Source organism: Notechis scutatus, chromosome Z, assembly GCF_049901735.1.
Source record: "Notechis scutatus isolate UNSWTSFEM ecotype Mainland chromosome Z, rNotScu1.2, whole genome shotgun sequence".
Taxonomy (NCBI): domain Eukaryota; kingdom Metazoa; phylum Chordata; class Lepidosauria; order Squamata; family Elapidae; genus Notechis; species Notechis scutatus.
In genome coordinates, this window is record NC_142025.1 from 20,058,437 (window position 1) to 20,076,153 (window position 17,717).

At 35.9% G+C, this 17,717-nt stretch overlaps 1 protein-coding gene and 1 long non-coding RNA gene across 4 annotated transcripts in view; one reads left to right on the top strand and one right to left on the bottom strand.

Moving 5' to 3' along the window:
• Positions 1-8,089: 8,089 nt before the first annotated feature.
• Positions 8,090-10,609, bottom strand: LOC148128779 (uncharacterized). Its single transcript, XR_015745862.1, has 3 exons — positions 10,523-10,609; positions 8,831-8,911; positions 8,090-8,171 (listed from the first exon to the last, which is right to left on the bottom strand). It is a non-coding gene; the product is annotated as an uncharacterized LOC148128779 (long non-coding RNA).
• Positions 10,610-10,925: 316 nt separating this feature from the next.
• The window catches only part of ODAD2 (outer dynein arm docking complex subunit 2), a 96,038-nt gene continuing 89,246 nt past the window's right edge, over positions 10,926-17,717 (top strand). For 2 of the 3 annotated variants that reach the window (XM_026672114.2, XM_087946668.1), the window contains exons 1-2: positions 10,926-11,038; positions 11,130-11,389. In XM_026672114.2, coding sequence (XP_026527899.1) covers positions 11,166-11,389 — 224 coding nt within the window. In that variant the 5' untranslated portion in view covers positions 10,926-11,038; positions 11,130-11,165. Of the gene's footprint in view, positions 11,039-11,129; positions 11,390-17,717 lie in introns of those variants that run through there. The other variant, XM_087946667.1, reaches the window with a different exon arrangement.

Sequence of the window (17,717 nt, forward strand, 5' to 3'; positions counted from 1 at the left end):
GTCTTTTTTGGTTGCCCTGCATAAGAGAACAGAGCTGGAAAGCAGGTTAGTGGGGTGGGAATTTTGAAGTAACCGTCCCGTCATGCCCACCAAGCCACGTCCACCAAGCCATGCCTACAGAACCAGTAGTAAAAAATATTGAATCCCACCACTGATTGTTACCATAAAGGAGAATTAGCTCATATAGTCATGCTTCTGTCTATGAGCATCATGGTTTCCTGGTGGTGAAGATTGCTTGCCTCCCACTCGGAAGGTTGAGAGTTTAATCTTAGGTCATGGCAGATGTTTATCTTTTAGTAAGCAAAGAAAAAAAATGTATGTTGTGAATTCTGTGTGGCAATTGTGGCTTCGGAAAGGGCATCGGGCCAGAAAACACCCAGCTCCACCCAGTCACCCTGAATGTACCTCAAATTAAGGATTACAGGATCATAAAAAGAGAAGGGAAAAGTCATGTTTCTGTCTGATCTACCTGGATGCATTGACAATTTTATTTACTTATTTACTTACTTGCTTACGCACTTATTTATATCCCACCTTTATTATTATTACAAATAACTCAAGGTGGCAAACTTATCCAACACACCTTCCCCCTCCTATTTTCCTTGCAACAATCCTGTGAGGTGATTTGGCCTGCGAGAGAGTGTTTGGCCCAAGGTCACCCATCTGGCTTTCATGGCTAAGGCAGGATTTGAACTCACAATCTCCTGCTTTCTAGGATAATGCCTTGACCACTAAATTAAGCTGACTCTCAGCTGTTGAATCAACAGCCTAAAACAAAGCTGGGCATGAAATTTGCTGTCCCATTGCTGATCCTTAATTCTTTATAACTATATATCACTGCTGAATGTTGTCCTGATAGTTACTAATTATAGGCAAACTCAATGTTCTCTTCTCTGTATTTGCTGTTATTTGTTATTATCATACCCAGAAATCCCATACCCAGAAATCAGGCTGCTGCAGCAGGACTTAAGTAGACAATATCAAGCCTAGTTGGACTCCTGTAGACTGGATTGTCCCATATCCCACTTGAACATCTCCCGGGTGTTAAGAATATACCTGGGAATGTACCAAAGCAAAAATAAATTCACAGGGGAGACAGGCAGCCTGTATCATATTTGTACAATAAACTAGGTCTTATGCAACAGAACAATGATTGATTAACTACTTGGAAACACTTACTTGAGTGGAAAGAAGTATCTTAAATTGGCAAATATAGGAAAAATGGTAAAAAAGTAAAAGTTCGCTTCTCTCTAATTCCAAATACTGTAGTGAGGAAAAGGAAAGCTGCTGTATTTTAAACTACAAGTTTATTTATTTATCTATCAAATTTTAAAACCACTCCTCTCCCTCACAGATATGTATTTAAGAAGAGTGTTAAAGCAGAAGAACGAGACCATTTCAAATTACATTCAGAACAAATGGGCAATAAACTCATACAGATTGTATATTCCTTGTTGTGATGACGTTTAAAGAGGAAAATACGGGATTACTTTAATATTAATATGTAATATATGGCTTTTTATAGCTATTGTCCAGCTTTGCCTTTCTTGGGAAAATTGTTGAGAAGATAATAATTCTGCAGTTGAGGAAATGGATTATCTAGACCAGGGCTGTCAGATTTGCAGCCTGTGGGCCAGACGCATCATGCGCTAGCCACGCCCACAACTAGTTTAGCGAAGGGGGGGGAAGTCCTGATACGTCACATGATGACGTGACAATGCGAGTTTAACACCCCTAATCTAGACCCATTTCAGTCAGGTTTCATCCTGAAAACTATAACAGCTTTGGTCATGATTGTAGATGACCTGTAGTGAAATCAGAATGGAAGGGGTGCATCTATTCTTATGCTACTTGATTTTTCAGCAGCTTTTAATACTGTCTATCATGTTATCTTTCGAAACTGGTTCCATGGAATTGGGGAGACACGTTTATAGTGGTTCTCTTCTTTTCTCCAGGGCTGGTTCCAAGCAATGGATTGAATTTGCTTAACCACCACATGTTCAAGTTAATGACTAAGTTTATTTACTTTACAACCAACATAAAATGGTAGTAACTTCAAGCCAGGCTAGATAATCTGTTTAACAACCGCAATGACTTATGTACTTATGATGCAAACTCCAGCTCAATTGTGGTTGTTAAATGAGGATTACCTATAAAACAAATTGTGAATGCCCAATTTAGTTAACTAATCTATTTAACAAAAACTCCTGTGAGCTTCTACTAGTTATACATTGTACGTTTAAGTTCTCCAAAAGAAACAATGTATTAAGAAGAGGCACAAATCTCTGAAAAGAGATTCATGTTTACACGAAGGTGACCATGCTGATTTTAATACAACCACCATAGGGTATGTTTCTATAGGTCATCATTCCATCAAGGATAGAAATGAATCTTCTTCAGCCATGATTTCCTTGTTTGATCTTGTTTGTCACCCTCCTTTATAAAACAGATGTTGAAGTGATTGTCTATGAAGTCAATAGAACCACAGAGCTGAGAAGTTGGAAAACAAGCACAAGATGCTCTTCTGATTTTGTCTCCTTTTTTATTGGTTAAGTTCTTCTAAATCATATTAAATCTTGGACACTGCATTGCCATGCATTCCCATCTGGAACCCATTTCTCGAAATGTCCTGCAAAATCTCCTGCTCTGTCATGCAGAAGAGAAGCAACTGCTTGAGTATTAATAAATCCTTGATTTATTATTCCCCCAAAAGTATGTCTCACTTCAAGCATGCTTTCTTTCTTTCTTTCTTGCAGATTGTTGAAGGCATCATCCCTTGGCTAGACGACTTGCTCAGAAAATCACATACTTTCCCCATGTCACACTAAATCCTATCCGAAAAAACTTTATTTCCCCATTGCAACCAACTTAATTCACAATTGAGACCATTTGTGTTTTGGTATTCTGTCTTTCAAACTGCCATGACAGACTGACTTTTCTTGGATGAGGTGGGACTTCAACTCCTAGAATTTCCATCCAACAGAAGCCAAAGAACTTTCAGCAGATCCAACAGGTCAGGAATCCCACAGACTGAGCAATAGAGCCTTAAAATCTTTGAGTCTCTTTGGTTCCTTGCTTTTTAAAGGATCACAATAGTAACATTTGCCTTGGTATTTATCTTCCATAAGCTTGACTATAGCTTCACAAAGATAAAACTAACTAAAGGTGACAAATGCATTCTTTCCTACCACTCTGTATTCGGAAAATATTTAGGACTAAATTAATTCAGTTTCCCAGTCAGTCAATTCCTGAAAATGGGCAGATCCAACTGATTCATTTCTGAGTCTTCTCTGGTGTATTTGAAACTAGCAGTGAGTGATTTCCATAGAACTGCTGTGATTCTATAGTTTGAAGGCAGCTTGCTTTCTTCTTGTAGGATTCTGCCAGGGTTCCAAGTAACAGACCCAATGTAATAAAAACTCTGAAGCCTGGAGTTTCCTCAAAGTATGAATTTATCAGGAATGTCATATTGGCACATCTGAAGAAAATCTGACTCTGAAGGAACGAAGGTTTTCCTCACCCAATTCAAAACCTGAAGTTCTTTCCTCCAGGTCTCATGTCCATCACATGGTCCAATCAGCTTGCAGCCCCAATTCTGGCTGGCTTTTGACCATGTCTCTCTGACACTTGGTAGAGCGTCCTTGTCTCCTATGGGAAAGAATGTTACTTTGGCTACATCCCCCAGCAATCTCTATCTTCCCCCTCAGGTTCCCACAGCTTCAACCAGCCATGTTATGGCAGCCCTGAAGATGCTCCCAAAATGGCTATAAATAGCCCCAGTCACCATTTTGACTTTTTTTTTTTTGCCTCCTCTTTGTGAATGCCTTGACTGAGGAATTTAGAGTGATGGGATTTTTGATAAAACAGGACTGGCACTAACTCAGACAGCTGTTCCATCTTCTATTTATAAAAGCTATGGAACACAGATTGGTTCCCGGCGGTCTCTATATTTTGAAGTCAATAAAGCTAAAATTAATAACAGGTCAATTTTAAAAGCTTTGTGAGGGACTGAGTTCAAACCTTTACTGTCAGAGTACAACATGTGTACAACGAGATTGGCCCCCTTCATGCACCCCCCCAACACAATACAACTCACAGTGAAGACAGAAAATTCCTCACCCAATGAATCCTACTAACAAACACACAATTCTATTGCACCATGTGAACTTATTGCACATTGGGCCAGTCCTGCAAGTCACTCATACTATGTTGTGGTAAGGTTATTTTCCATTCAGGAGTCTGACAGCCCACAGATAAAAACTATTCCTCAGCCTGTTTGTGCAACTGTCTATGCTTCTATATCTCCTTCCCAGTGGTAGGAGAATAAGGAAGTGTGACCAGGGTTGTGAGTCATCCCTGAGGATTTTCCTCACTCTTCTAAGGCAACGAGCCCTAGCGATGTTGTCTAGTGGTATCAGGGGAGAGCCCACAGTGTTTTGTGCTGTGCTCACCACCCTCTGTAGTGCCTTTCTATCCACTCTGTAGTGTTAAGCCAGCATACCACACGGTAATGCAGTGAGTGAGGATGCTTTCTATTGTAGACCGGTAAAAGGAGGTCATCAGATGTTGTTCCACTTTGTTTTTTCTCAAGACTTTGAGGAAGTGGAGCCTTTGTTGGGCCTTTCTGGGTCATGTTGATTTTCCAGGTGAAATCTTCACTGAGGTAGACTCCTAGGAATTTAAAGGAGAAAACTCTTTCCACACAGTCCCCCTCAATGTAACATGGAACAGATTCCTCTCTCTTCTTCCAGACGTCTAACACCATCTCCTTTGTCTTGCTGATGTTCAGGTTCAGATTGTTTTGTAAGCACCAGGTGGATAATTTTTGAACCTCCCCCCTATATGCTGTTTCATCTCCACCTGTAATAAGACCCAGTATGGTGGTATCATCTACAAACTTGATAATCACAGTGGATGGGTCAGATGATACACAATCATGTGTGTACAGTGAGTACAGTAGGGACTGAGCACACAGCCCTGTGGGGAGCCAGTGCTAAGCAATCAGGGAGGTGAATATGACAGATCCAGCCCTCACTGTTTGTGAGCAATCCCCCAGAAAGTCCTTGATCCAGTCGCAGATGGAAGAGGGAAAATCCAAGCCAGTCAGCTTTTTGATAAGGATGCTCGACTGAATGGTATTTAAGGCTGAACCATAGTCTATGACATCCTGACATAGTTTCCGGGTTTCTCCAGATGGCTCGCTACAGAATGTAAAGCAGTAGCTATGGCATCGTCTGTTGACCTATTCCCCCTGTAGGCAAACTGATGTTTGTCAAAGTCCGGTGGGAGGCATGTCCTGCAGTTCGGTATGTTGTGGGACTGCTGAAAATTGCTGGTAAACCCGAATTGACTTGCGAGCCCGATGTTTAGCAGCTCTATGTGGGTGTAGGCATGTGCTACACTGTGCACACACATCCATATACACATTATTCCAAGCACCACACACCAATACCGGGAGCTTAGGGTGGCTGCATGTGAATGCGCCACTATCTTAGGGGAAAAAGGGGGAAAGTCCAGGTGGTTTTGAAGTATCCCAAGTCTGATGATTCACCAAAATCAAATAATTGAGCTTATTTCATGAGATGGTCATCCTGTGCATGTGTAATACGTTTCTTCTGTGAATGTAATAACATAAAACCAGGCGTGACAGAATTTTTCTTCACTATAATATAGGTAGTCCTCAACTTATTACTGGTCATTTTACCAAAGTTACAACCGCAGAAGAGGTGCTTTACAGTAGTCTGGCCATGATAAATGGTTAAGCTGCCCCTGATGTTCAAAGGATCACATATTGGGCATATGAGCTGTATGACTGGTTGCAGAGTTCCCCTGCCACATGACTGAATTGTGATGTTTTTTCTGGTTTCTGGTATTTTGTGTCAGTTTAGAGCAAAAATCATCATTCAAATGAATTGGTGCTCTCTTGACAATTGCAACATTTGTTTGACAACTACTACTGAAAGTGTGAGAAAATTATTTCCAATCATGTGCGTCCCTTGATGTATGACAACAATGACTTAAGACCACATTTTAAGCCCCAATTCTGCTTGTAAGTTAAGGCCTACCTAATTGCATTTAGGCAATTGGCTGTTGCCATATTTGGTGACAGCTATTGAATTAAAAAGTTAAAAAGATGAGAAGGATAATAGTAATACCGTCCTACTACTACAGGCCTAAGGATATTTACCCATGTAGTAGGGCTATATTACTATTATCCTTCTCATCTTTCCTATTACTTTCTCATATTGGTATCTTATGATTATATCACTTTGTTATTTTTATATGTTATTTTTTATGCCCCTGAGACAAATTTCTTGTGTGTTCAATCACACTTGTAAGTATCCAAGGTTATTTAGATAAATGGACCTTTTTGTCCAATCTAACAGCTTCATTTAAAAATGTGCTCTGATATGATTCTGCCTTAAAACAGTGATTTAAAAACAGCAACACTAAAACTAATTTACTTATGGGTGTAACAAAATAAGCTATATATGCATAATTATCTATATATGTACGATTTTCCAAGAATGAAATATGTAACACTACCACCTCGTATCAATTTAATTAACATATTCTTTTATGACTGTTATTTTTGTAAGATGGATTGAAAACTTCTTATCAAATAAAACTACATAGGATCTGAGCATCTTGTAGTCTGATTAGCATCACATTTTCCCCAAAGCAGACTCACAAGTGGTGATAGCTATGAAGAATAAAGAAAAAAAACACTAAAAATTATAATATACTAAACTTTGATTGGAAAATATATAACTAACTACAGTTCTATGAAATATTGTATAGATACTATCAGATTTATTGTAATAAGCACTGAAATTATTGGTGTAGTATCTTAAATGCTTCTATTTCATAAAATGCTTGACCTGACTACATGTTGCATCTAAAATAGGTTCTTAAAACACTTTTTTATTTAAAAAAAACTTATGAAGCCAAAATAACATTCTTGGTTATATTTCTAAGGTTTACATTATGATTGTGCGATATTAGAAAATCTTTCCGACTGACCATTGTATACTAGTAGGACATGTTTTACATTTATTGTTTTGTTATTGACATTGTATATTTTTGATCTACCAATATTGCACTTAGTTCTAAACACATACTAAATAATATTACTATTACTATGAACAGGATTTTTTTGATATTAAATTCTATTGCTAATAACCTGATCTAATCCCATACTACTGTTATATCCTGGATAAACGTTATTAGTTATGTTCTGATATTTATTTTTATACTGGGGTGGGGAGGTTGGCAAAGTTGCTCTATTTTGGAAAAGTTACCTATTAATGGATGGATGTTTATGTTTAAAGTTTAATATTATATGCTAGCCAGAGATGTTCTGAATGGTGTCATAGAAATTTTGTAACTTAAATGAAATAGAAACAACTGAGCAACTAGAATTTCAAAAGCGTCCCATGATCCATAAGCTCAGCAGCAATGGAATAAATACTCAACAATCCATAGAAATGTCAAACAATGAACCAAATCTTACATTTATCTTAGATTTGGTGTTACTTCTTTTATCAATGTTATCTAATTGGGAACCAGTTAGAGAATAACAATCATCTGAGAAATTATAAACTGCCTTCATCACTGGATATTTTATTTATTTGTCATTTTATCTTAAGATAGCTGATACTGTAGGTGGAGGGGGGGTTTGGATTTCAATAGTCATTGCTCAAGAGTGCTGCATATTTATTTATTATCTTTAAGGTTTACAAATGCATAGCATTAATTTCTAGCTACAGCTTTCACTATGTACAATGTGCAGGCCAAGAAAAAAAAACCTGCCTAATAACAGAATGGCTACTTTTCTGGCAGAATATTTTTTTTTGCTAATTATGGCAGTATTTTGGGTCTTGAGGATTCCTGGGAGTGCAAGGTCAATCAGCCTTGCTAATTGAGCATATTTGGGTAAACACATTGCAGGAGATCAGAATGAGGTAGAGAACTTCAATCTAGCCTGGTTTCAGGATAAGACTCTGTGGAGCTCTTTGTTGTAGACTGAGGTGAAAAATGACTAAGAGCAATATACTCATATAGGCTTTCAAGTTCATCATGAGTCAAGCAGTTATGATCTTTCAGGCTTGAGAGGCCCTGGTCTAGGGTTTTTGGTGTCCTGATGTTTCAGTGGCAACTATGGCTGGCATCTTTCATAAAGCAGAACAATTATTATTTCAGACTTTTAAAATTGGATTTTAAAAAACTATAAATCTTGAACACAATATTTTTATCTTTTTCTAAAGGAAATAAACATATAAATTTAGTCAGGCTGCAGTGTGAATTACATTTCTTCACCTTCATCTTTAATCTATCTATCTATCTATCTATCTATCTATCTATCTATCTATCTATCTATCTATCTATCTATCTATCTATCTATCATCTATCTACCTACCTACCTATCTATCTCCATCATCTATTTATCTATTTGTAAAATTTATTGGCTGTCCACCTGACCACAGGGTAACTCTGGGCAATTTACAATCTTAAACAACCTTTTTCTAACAAGCTGAGTTACCTACAGGCTGTAAATTGTAGTATTTGCTTCCCTCGATGGATCAAAGAAAACTATAGCAGTCACCTCTGTTATGAGTTTACAGCTTCCAAGAATTACTTTACTTACAAATAGATATAAATACTTGTACCTAAAGAGGAATTTAAGAAATGTCTCCTCTGCATTTTCTATAACATTAGGCTTTAATTCTTCAGAATTCAGCTCTGCCCTTTGTGCTAGTAAATTAAACGCCAATCACTATCTTATCAGAATGCAATAAGCCCTAAAATAGATTTAAGTGGATTTCCATACCTTTAAAGTACCTGGGGGGTGCATTTATCATCAGATGTTATCCAACATTCATTCATAGGTAAACCTTCCTTTTATGAAGCTCTATTAGGGAAGAAAAGTGAGTAGATCAATAATAATAATAATAATAATAATAATAATAATAATAATAATAATAATAATAATAATAATAATAATTAATAAAAAAGAATTGGCAGCCTAGGCTATTGAACAACTTTCTAATTGCTCTAATTTTTGTTTCATTTTAGATCATATATCAGTACAGCTAAATAAAATTATGATATTAAGAAATGGGAAAAGAATGTAGAAGAATTTGGGACATATGACCAAGGTCATTTCAGTGATGCCTTAATTCATTGTTAAAAACATTGATTATGCAAATGTTGGTTTATGAAACATCTGCTGATCAGCTCACTTCTTCGATATGTCTAGGCATATTTATAAATAGTAAGGATCACTAAAATACTTATAACTATCTGTGCTTTCTGGAATAAATGTTCTGATTCCACATCATTCTTCTGTATTAAACTTAGCAATGCATATTTTAGCAGAAAGCTTCATTATTTTTATTTATTTACCTATTTATATTTAGCTTAATTGTATTCATGTTAAAGTTCTGTAAGATTGTTTTTACTTTGGCTGCAACAAACCTGGTATTATAGATATCTCTGAGGAACTAATTCTAATAATCATGGAAAGAATTTTCAAGGAAAAAATCATATAGTTCTGGGTAATGCAAATATAAATTATATATATATAATTTATGATCACACCTAAAATATTCTAAAAAAACTACTGCAAGATTTACAGTATATGTAGATTTAATAAAAACTGTCATTATTATTTTTAATTTAAACTAAATTTGTATATCAGTGATTGCATGACCTCTGCAGATGCTAGGAGTTAAATAAATAAATAAATAATTAGTTTGAATGCACTTTTTTTAAAAAAAGAAAACAGTCCTAAGGCCCATGGTGGGGGGCTCACAAAAGTGTTCATTTTAGAATTACACTGTATTTTATTGTGTATATTTTTAAAAAGAAAAAAAATGTTTAACTTGATAAGGATTTTTAATGAAATAGAGAGAACAGATACATGACAGAAAATGCTCTCATATAAGTACTTTTTTCAGTAAAGTTAATTCATAAGGCTGTATTAAATGCTTTTGTAAAAATAGATATATTGGAAATTGTACTCCTTTAGCAATCCTATAAACATATCTAACCATTTTCAGAAAAGGTGGGATTTGAAATTTATCAAATTCATCCTGCCTTACATTAATGTTAAAGTAAAATTATAATTTAACTAGTATATGTAACTTGAAGTTCAAAAATGTCCAGAAACGTTATATAATTAAACTTAGGACATAAAAACCCATAGAAATATATCTTTTATCTTATTTTGTCTAACTTTTTAAATTTAAAGTAGTCATTTTCTAATTGGTTTGCATGTATTTGTACTTTATTTTGTATGCTGCCCAGTTACTATGTGAGGTGGGCAGCAATACATATGTGATGAAGTAATACAAATAATACATAATAAATCATTGCAAATCAGAAGTCTAGCCCCCACTTCGTTTATTTTTAACTGAAGAGCCAAGCTCCTACTACTAATACTGTATAACTGCCCGAATTGGAGATCTAGTCTGCTCGACATGCTGTTTCTCAAAATATTTTGCATTGCAATGCCCCTAACTCTTTCCATTTGATATGTTGACCGGGGATCATGGGAAGTGCATTTCGTCCCACGCAGCATCTGGGTGCTGGCAGCCATGCCATTCGTTTGACGAAGTCACTGAAACGGGATAACAGTAAAAGTCAATTAAGAAATCCGCAGAAGCAGCAAAAAAAAAACCAACCCTGCGTGAGCGTGCATGTAAAGGCGAGAGGGAGATGACTGACAGCTCAAACAGTCGGTTAAGGAAGAAAGGAAATGTGGTGGAGCCACACCGTCCCAAAGACGGCGGACCCACATCTGGGTAGAATCCAAATCAACCAATGAACGGCGGCGAAGAACTCCGGCGCGAAAGAAAGGGGTGGGTCCGGCCTACCACGCGCGTTGTTTACTGCAGGAGAAAGCTCCTAGCAACCGAAGAACTAACGTCCCTATGGCAACCAGCGGCGCTTGCTCTGCAACAGAAAGAGCGGCGGACTAGGCCGTATCTTCCTAGATTCTAACAACTAAGGAGCGAACCGGCGTCGGCCCAGTCTGGTAAGCGGCTGCGAGCAAGTAGTGTACTGTATATTCAACATATATTCAGCATAACACACTTTGGTCTGTATGTTTCCCTTCTTGTTTTTAGCATCTTTCTGCCAAGATTCTGGGATGGTCATAAGCCATGGGAGTAGCCTTGACTAGAGCAGCTCAGTGGACCGCAGCTGGATCTGGAACTGGCACCTTAGAAATTACCCCCCTGAATGAATCTCTTTTGAATGAAATTATCAAGTTTACAGAAACATTTAGTGGCAAGCATCCCCAGGAAGCAGCGTTTGTCTTTAAAGAACCACTTGAATGGCATACAAAACTAGAACCATCTGCATTTGAAGCAGGCTATGATGTCAGGTGAGTGGCCACATCAATCTTCCCAGAATATACAGTATAAGAATAAAATACGTCTTCAAGATACCTATAAAGATTTTTTTAATCAGTGCTGATTTTGTTTTCTTTAGGCTCTGATTTGGATCTTTTTGCCCTGTGATATCTTAATAGATATGCATAATTTGCATCTGTAAAGCACTGTAAAGTAGTATATAAATCTAAGTGCTATTGATATCTGCAGATCTTCAGATTAGCAACCCTTTGTATTAGTCAAGATAGTTTGAAGGATGTAAGGAACATACTCATAATAATAGGTGGAGTTCAAAAAGAGAGTTTGATATAGTGACTAAAATGCTGAGCTAAAAATCAGGAAACAGTGAGTTTTAATTCTCCTATAGGCATAAAACTGATTGAATGGTTTTGGGCCAATCATGCACTCTCAGTCCAACCCATCTAACAGATAGAAAGAGACAGGAGATAGAAACATTAAGTATGAATGCTACAGCTAATCCTAATGTTACAATGGAAATTAAAGTGAGGATTGCCATCGCTAAGCAGTGTATCATACAGTGTCACATCACATGACCGCGTTGCTTAGTAATGGTAATACTGGCAATCTCCATTGTGTTATAACCCTAGAAGCATCCAAGTCAAGTGGGAAGAGATAAGGAGTGTGTGGCTCCCATGGATGGGCCGTGGGAAGGCAACAGGCAACAGGCAGGTACAAGTAATTGTGTGTGTTTGTGGGAGGGGAGAGTTTTGCAACAGAAGATAAGATCCCTGGGATCTCCTACTCCATAGTGGAAAAAAAAGCAGCAGGAGCGACTTGTGATCTTCCCTTCAGTTTTCCACTAATTTTGCTTGTGGGAAGCTTTATTTTAGAATGAATGAACTAGAACTATGGAGGTCTTCTTGTCCAACCTCTACTCAAGCAGGAGAACCTATATTATTTCAGATATGTGATTGTTCTTAAAAACCTCCAGTGATGGAGCACCCATGATTCTGGAGGCAAGCTGTTTCACTGGTTAATTGTCCTGACTGTTAGGAAGTTAGGAGAGTTGCTTCTCTCTTCGATTAGTTTCCAACCATTGTTTCTTGTCCTGCCCTCTAGTGCTTTGGAAAATAAGTTGACTCCCTCTACTTTGTGGCAGCCCCTCAAGTACTGGACTATTACTATCATGTCACCCCTAATTGTTCTTTCCTTTAGACTAGCCAAATGCAAATCTTGCAGCTGTTCTTCATATGTCTTAGTCTCCAGGCCTTTGGTCATCTTAGTTGTTCCTCTCTGAACTTTTTTCCTATAAAATTGCTTATCTTCTTGTTCTCTAATTTCAAATGTCAGTTTACTCATTTCAGCAGAGTCTATAATTTTTTTTGATAACTTCCTCCTGCATAGGTATTTTGTCATTTTTCCAGTTCTTCGCAAATACAATTCTAGCTGCTGTTAAAACATTTACAATCAAATATTTCAGTTCATTGTATATGTCCGGTATGACTCCCAATAAAAAGATATCTGGTTTAAAGTCTATATGTTGTTTTATCATTTTTTCCAACCATGTGTGGATTTTAGTCCAATATTTCTTTGCATCTGAACGTGTCCACCACATATGGTAATATGAACCAGGTATCTAATTACATTTCCAGCATTTATCCGATTTATTCTGAAACATTCTCGCAAGTCTCGTCGGGGATAGGTGCCACCTGTAAAACACCTTATACAATTTTTTTTTATATGCAGTTGACATTGTCATTTTATAATTTTGAGACCACAATTTTTGCCATTTTTCCAAATCAATCCCATATCCAAAAATTTTCCCCCAAGCAATCATAGTTTCTTTAACTTGCTCCTCCTCCAATTTAAATTCTAATAGATGTCCATAAAGTTTTTTAATTATCTTTTCATCAGTACCCATCAAAATTTTATCTAAGTCAGTCAACTTATCATAAATACCTTCTGCCTTGGAGTCTTTATCAAACCTAGATTGTATTTGCAAATAAGAAAACCAATTCATTTTTACACCTTGTTCTTGCAACGTTTGCATAGATTTAAGTTCACCCTTTTCATTCAATAACTCCCCATATCTAACTATTTGTTCCTTTTTATATATTATTGGATAAGAAAAAGCTTCAATAGTTGATATCCATGTTGGAATTTTTAATTAATATTGTCTTTTAATTTTCTCCCAACTCAAAAACAGTGCCTCACGAATATAATGTCTTCTAAAATACCCCTGTGTTTTAGTTCCCTTATACCAGAGAAAGGCATGCCACCCCAGCAGCAAGTCATGACCTTCTAAAGTCGATAATCCACTGTTCCTTAGTGTTATCCATTCCTTTACCCACATCAAACTTGTCGCCTGGTAATACAGCTCCCAATTGGGCAAGGCAAATCCTCCTCTTATTCTTGCATCTTGTAACAGCTTTAATTTTATTCTTGCTTTTTTACCCTGCCGAATATATTTCAACACAATTCTATTTAAATTTTCAAAAAACTCTTTCCCTAATCGAATAGGAATTGTCTGGAATAAATATAAAACTCTAGGCAATATATTCATCTTAATTGTGGATATTCTCCCAATCAATAATAGTTGCAGTTTTTCCCATTTCATCAAGTCTGTCGCAATCTGCTGTTTGAGTTTAACATAGTTATCTTCCTTCAGGGTACTGCATCTTGGTGTAATATAAATCCCTAAGTATTTAACCTTGTTCGTGATCTGTATTTTTAAAGTTTTTTCCAACTCTTTCTTTTGTCTCGTTAACATATTCTTTGTTAATATCTTTGTTCTGTCTTTATTTAGTCTCAAACCTGCTACTTTTCCATATTCTTCTATTTTTTCTATTAATTTGGGTGTTGTTTCCATTGGGTCTTCTAATATAAATACCAGGTCATCTGCAAATGCTTGCAATTTATACTCTTCTTTTTTAATTTTAATTCCTTTTATTTCTTTTTCTTCTCTGATATTCCTGTTCAACATTTCCAGTGTTAACACAAACAGCAGAGGTGATAATGGACAGCCTTGCCTTGTCCCTTTTCTTATATCTATGGATTCTGTTAATTCTCCATTCACCATCACCTTTGCAGTTTGTTCATGATATATTGTTTCAATGGCTTGGATAAATTTCTTACCAAAGCCCATTTGTATCAATTGCAGTAAAATAAATCACCAACTCACATTGTCAAAGGCTTTTTGAGCATCTAGAAACATCAAGGCCATTTGCTTCTCAGGGTGTGCTTCATAATATTCCAGAGTATCCAAAATGATTCTCACATTGTCTTTGATTTGTCTCTTTGGCAGAAATCCATTTTGATCAGTATGAATAAAATTATTTAAGTATCTTTTTAGTCTTTCTGCCAAAATTGAAGCAAAGATTTTATAGTCTGAATTCAATAGAGGTATAGGTCTATAATTTTTAACTTGCTGCAGGTCTGTACCTTCCTTCGGTATAAGTGTAATGTACGCTTCTGACCATGTTTTTGGTATTCTTTTCTTTAATATAACTTCTTTCATAACTTCTAGAAGATGAAAAATCAATATTTCCTGAAAAGTCTTATAGAATTCCGCTGGCAACCCATCTGGACCTGGAGCTTTCCCAGCATTCTGTTTTTTTTTAAGGCTTCTGTTAGTTCTATCATTGTTATACTTCCTTCTAACATTGTTTCAATATTTTTGGATATCTGAGGTAAGTTCGCTTTCTGAAGATATTGCTTGATTTTTTTCTTCTTGAATATTCTCTTGAAAGTATAGTTTTCCATAGTAATCTTGTATAATTTTTTTCTTCTCCTCATTTCCATAACAAACCTGTCCTTCTTTATCAATTGGCTAATTCTTCTTGCTTCTCTTTCCTTTCTCAATTTATGAGCTAGCCATCTGCCTGGTTTATTTGCATCTTCAAAATAATTCTGTTTCGCACTTTTAATTTTTTGTGCTAATTCCTCTTTTTTCCATTAGTCCCATTTTATGTTTAATTATATCCATTTTATTTTTAATGTATTTTTTTGTGGGGACTTCTTTAAGACTTTTTCCAGTCTTTTATAGTCATCCTCTAATGTCTTAAATGTCTTTTTCTGTTTTCTATTTCTTCTCCTAGTATAATCTATTATCAAGCCTCTTGTGTAGGCCTTCATCGTATCTCAGAGATTCTGTAAAGATGTATCCTCTTTTCTATTTTCTTTGAAGAAGAAAACAAGTTCTTTTTCTATTTTCTGTTTAAAGTCTTTTTCCTGCAGAATCATATTATTTAGAGTCCATCTAGATCTCCTCTTGTATCCTTTCCAGATAACTGATACTGGATTATGATCTGCCCATGTGCTTGTTTCTATTTCAATCTGTCGTACATTAGTCAATAATTCTGCTGACATCCATATCATATCTATTCTAGACCAGGATGTGTGTCTATTTGAATAGAAAGTATATTGCTTACTTTCCGCATTTCTCTCTCTCCATGCATCCTTTAAATTAAATTCTTCTGTTATTCGAAGAAAGGATTTTGGTAGTATCTTTCTAACTTTCTTTGTTATTTTCTGTGTTTTATAGTCCAACTGGTCATTAATTATTCCATTAAAATCACCCATCATAAAGATATTAACATAGTCCAAATCAAGTATTTTTGTATGTAATTTCCTATAGAATTCTTCTTGTTTATCATTCGGGGCATAAATTGCAATTAAAAGTGTTTTAACGCTTTTATCCATTATCTCCACCATCAAAATCCTTCCATCATCATCTGTATAAATTAGTTCTGCCAAAATTGTTTCTTTAATATATAATGCCACACCTCTTTTTTTCGATTGTGCCAGCGATGTAAATAATTTCCCCAATTTTCCTTGTTTTAGTATATATTCATGTTGCTTTTTAATATGTACCTCTTGTAAGCAGATTTTAATTTATCTAATTTGTGAAATACTTTCCTTCTTTTAATAGTCAAATTAAGTCCATTTATGTTAATCATAATCAGTTTTCTTTCATCCATATTAAACTTTATAAGAGGGTTTTATTGCTCTAGTAGATCTCAATTCTCGTTGTTCTCTGGATTCACCACCTACTGCACCTTCTTCTTTATCTTTTTCAATTACTGCTATACACTCCTCTTGGAACTCAATTAGTGACTCTTCCTTTCTTCTTCCTCCTTTTCTCTAAAATATTCTAAGTAGAATAACTCAGCTTTTCCAACTGTGTCAATTCTGTGTCTTTGTTCCTGCCAAGTGAACAAAAGGCCTTCTGGCATCAGCCATCTGTAATTTACTACTCTTTTAAGTAGCTCTTTAGTCAAGAATAAATATTCTCTTCTCATCTCTCTTACTCTTCTTGGTATCTGTTTCAGCACCACAATTTCTTTATTTTTATATTTTAGTGTTTTCTCTCTTGCCACCTGGAGTATCTGTGTCTTAATAATCTTCTTAGTAAATCTGATGTGAACTTCTCTTGGTAGTCTATTCCTCGTTGCATATCTTGTAAAGACACGAAACACTTCATCCATCCCATCCATCATCTTTTCTTTAGTTATTTCCAGTGCTTCTGCCAATATTTCTGCCATTAGTTCAGCAAGGTTTTCACCTTTCCCTTCTTCTATATTTTGAAATCAAGTAAAATTCTGATTTGTCTATTTCCCATCCTAATGATTCACCCCTGCCCTTTTCGATATCGCTCAAACGAGTATCAATATCTCCAATTTTCTTATCTCTTTGTATATCTTCTTCAATTTTTTTGAATCTGTCTTCATGTTTCATCATCATCTGTTGAATATTTTACACTTTTTCATCTGTCTTTTCAATTTTTTGCTTAATTTTCTGAATTCCTTGCATGATCATCTTTTTCCTGTTGTAATATTGTCTGTATAGATTGTTGTCCTCCAGATGGTTAGGGAGTTGGTATCGAAGAAGCTGGGGCTGTTGTCTTTCTACTCATCTTGTAATGCTTATCTGTAAAGAAAGAGAGATAAAAAAAGAAAAGAAAAGAGGAAAAAGGAAAAGAAAAACAAAACAAAGGCAAACAGTTGCCACTCCAAAGGAAAAAAGGAGAAAGAAACTCTTCAGGCACTTGTATACCTTAATCCAATTATTTGCAATGGTAGATGTAAAAAATAAAAAAGAAAAAGGCAAAAAGAAAAATATTCTATATGTTCCTCTTAATAAACAAAAAGAAAACCAAAATAAAAGGTTTACATTGTAGTTCCTGGTTTAAAAAGTTAAAATCCAATTAAAAAGAAAAAAAGAGCCCCACTAGTGAGGGGGGGGGGTTAGAAAGGGAGACAAAAGGTAAATAGCAATTCTAATATAAAACAAGCCTCTGCCGCTAAATATCCAAGGCTGTTTGATAAATCAGCTCAGAGTTTTTCAAGGTCACTTCAATCT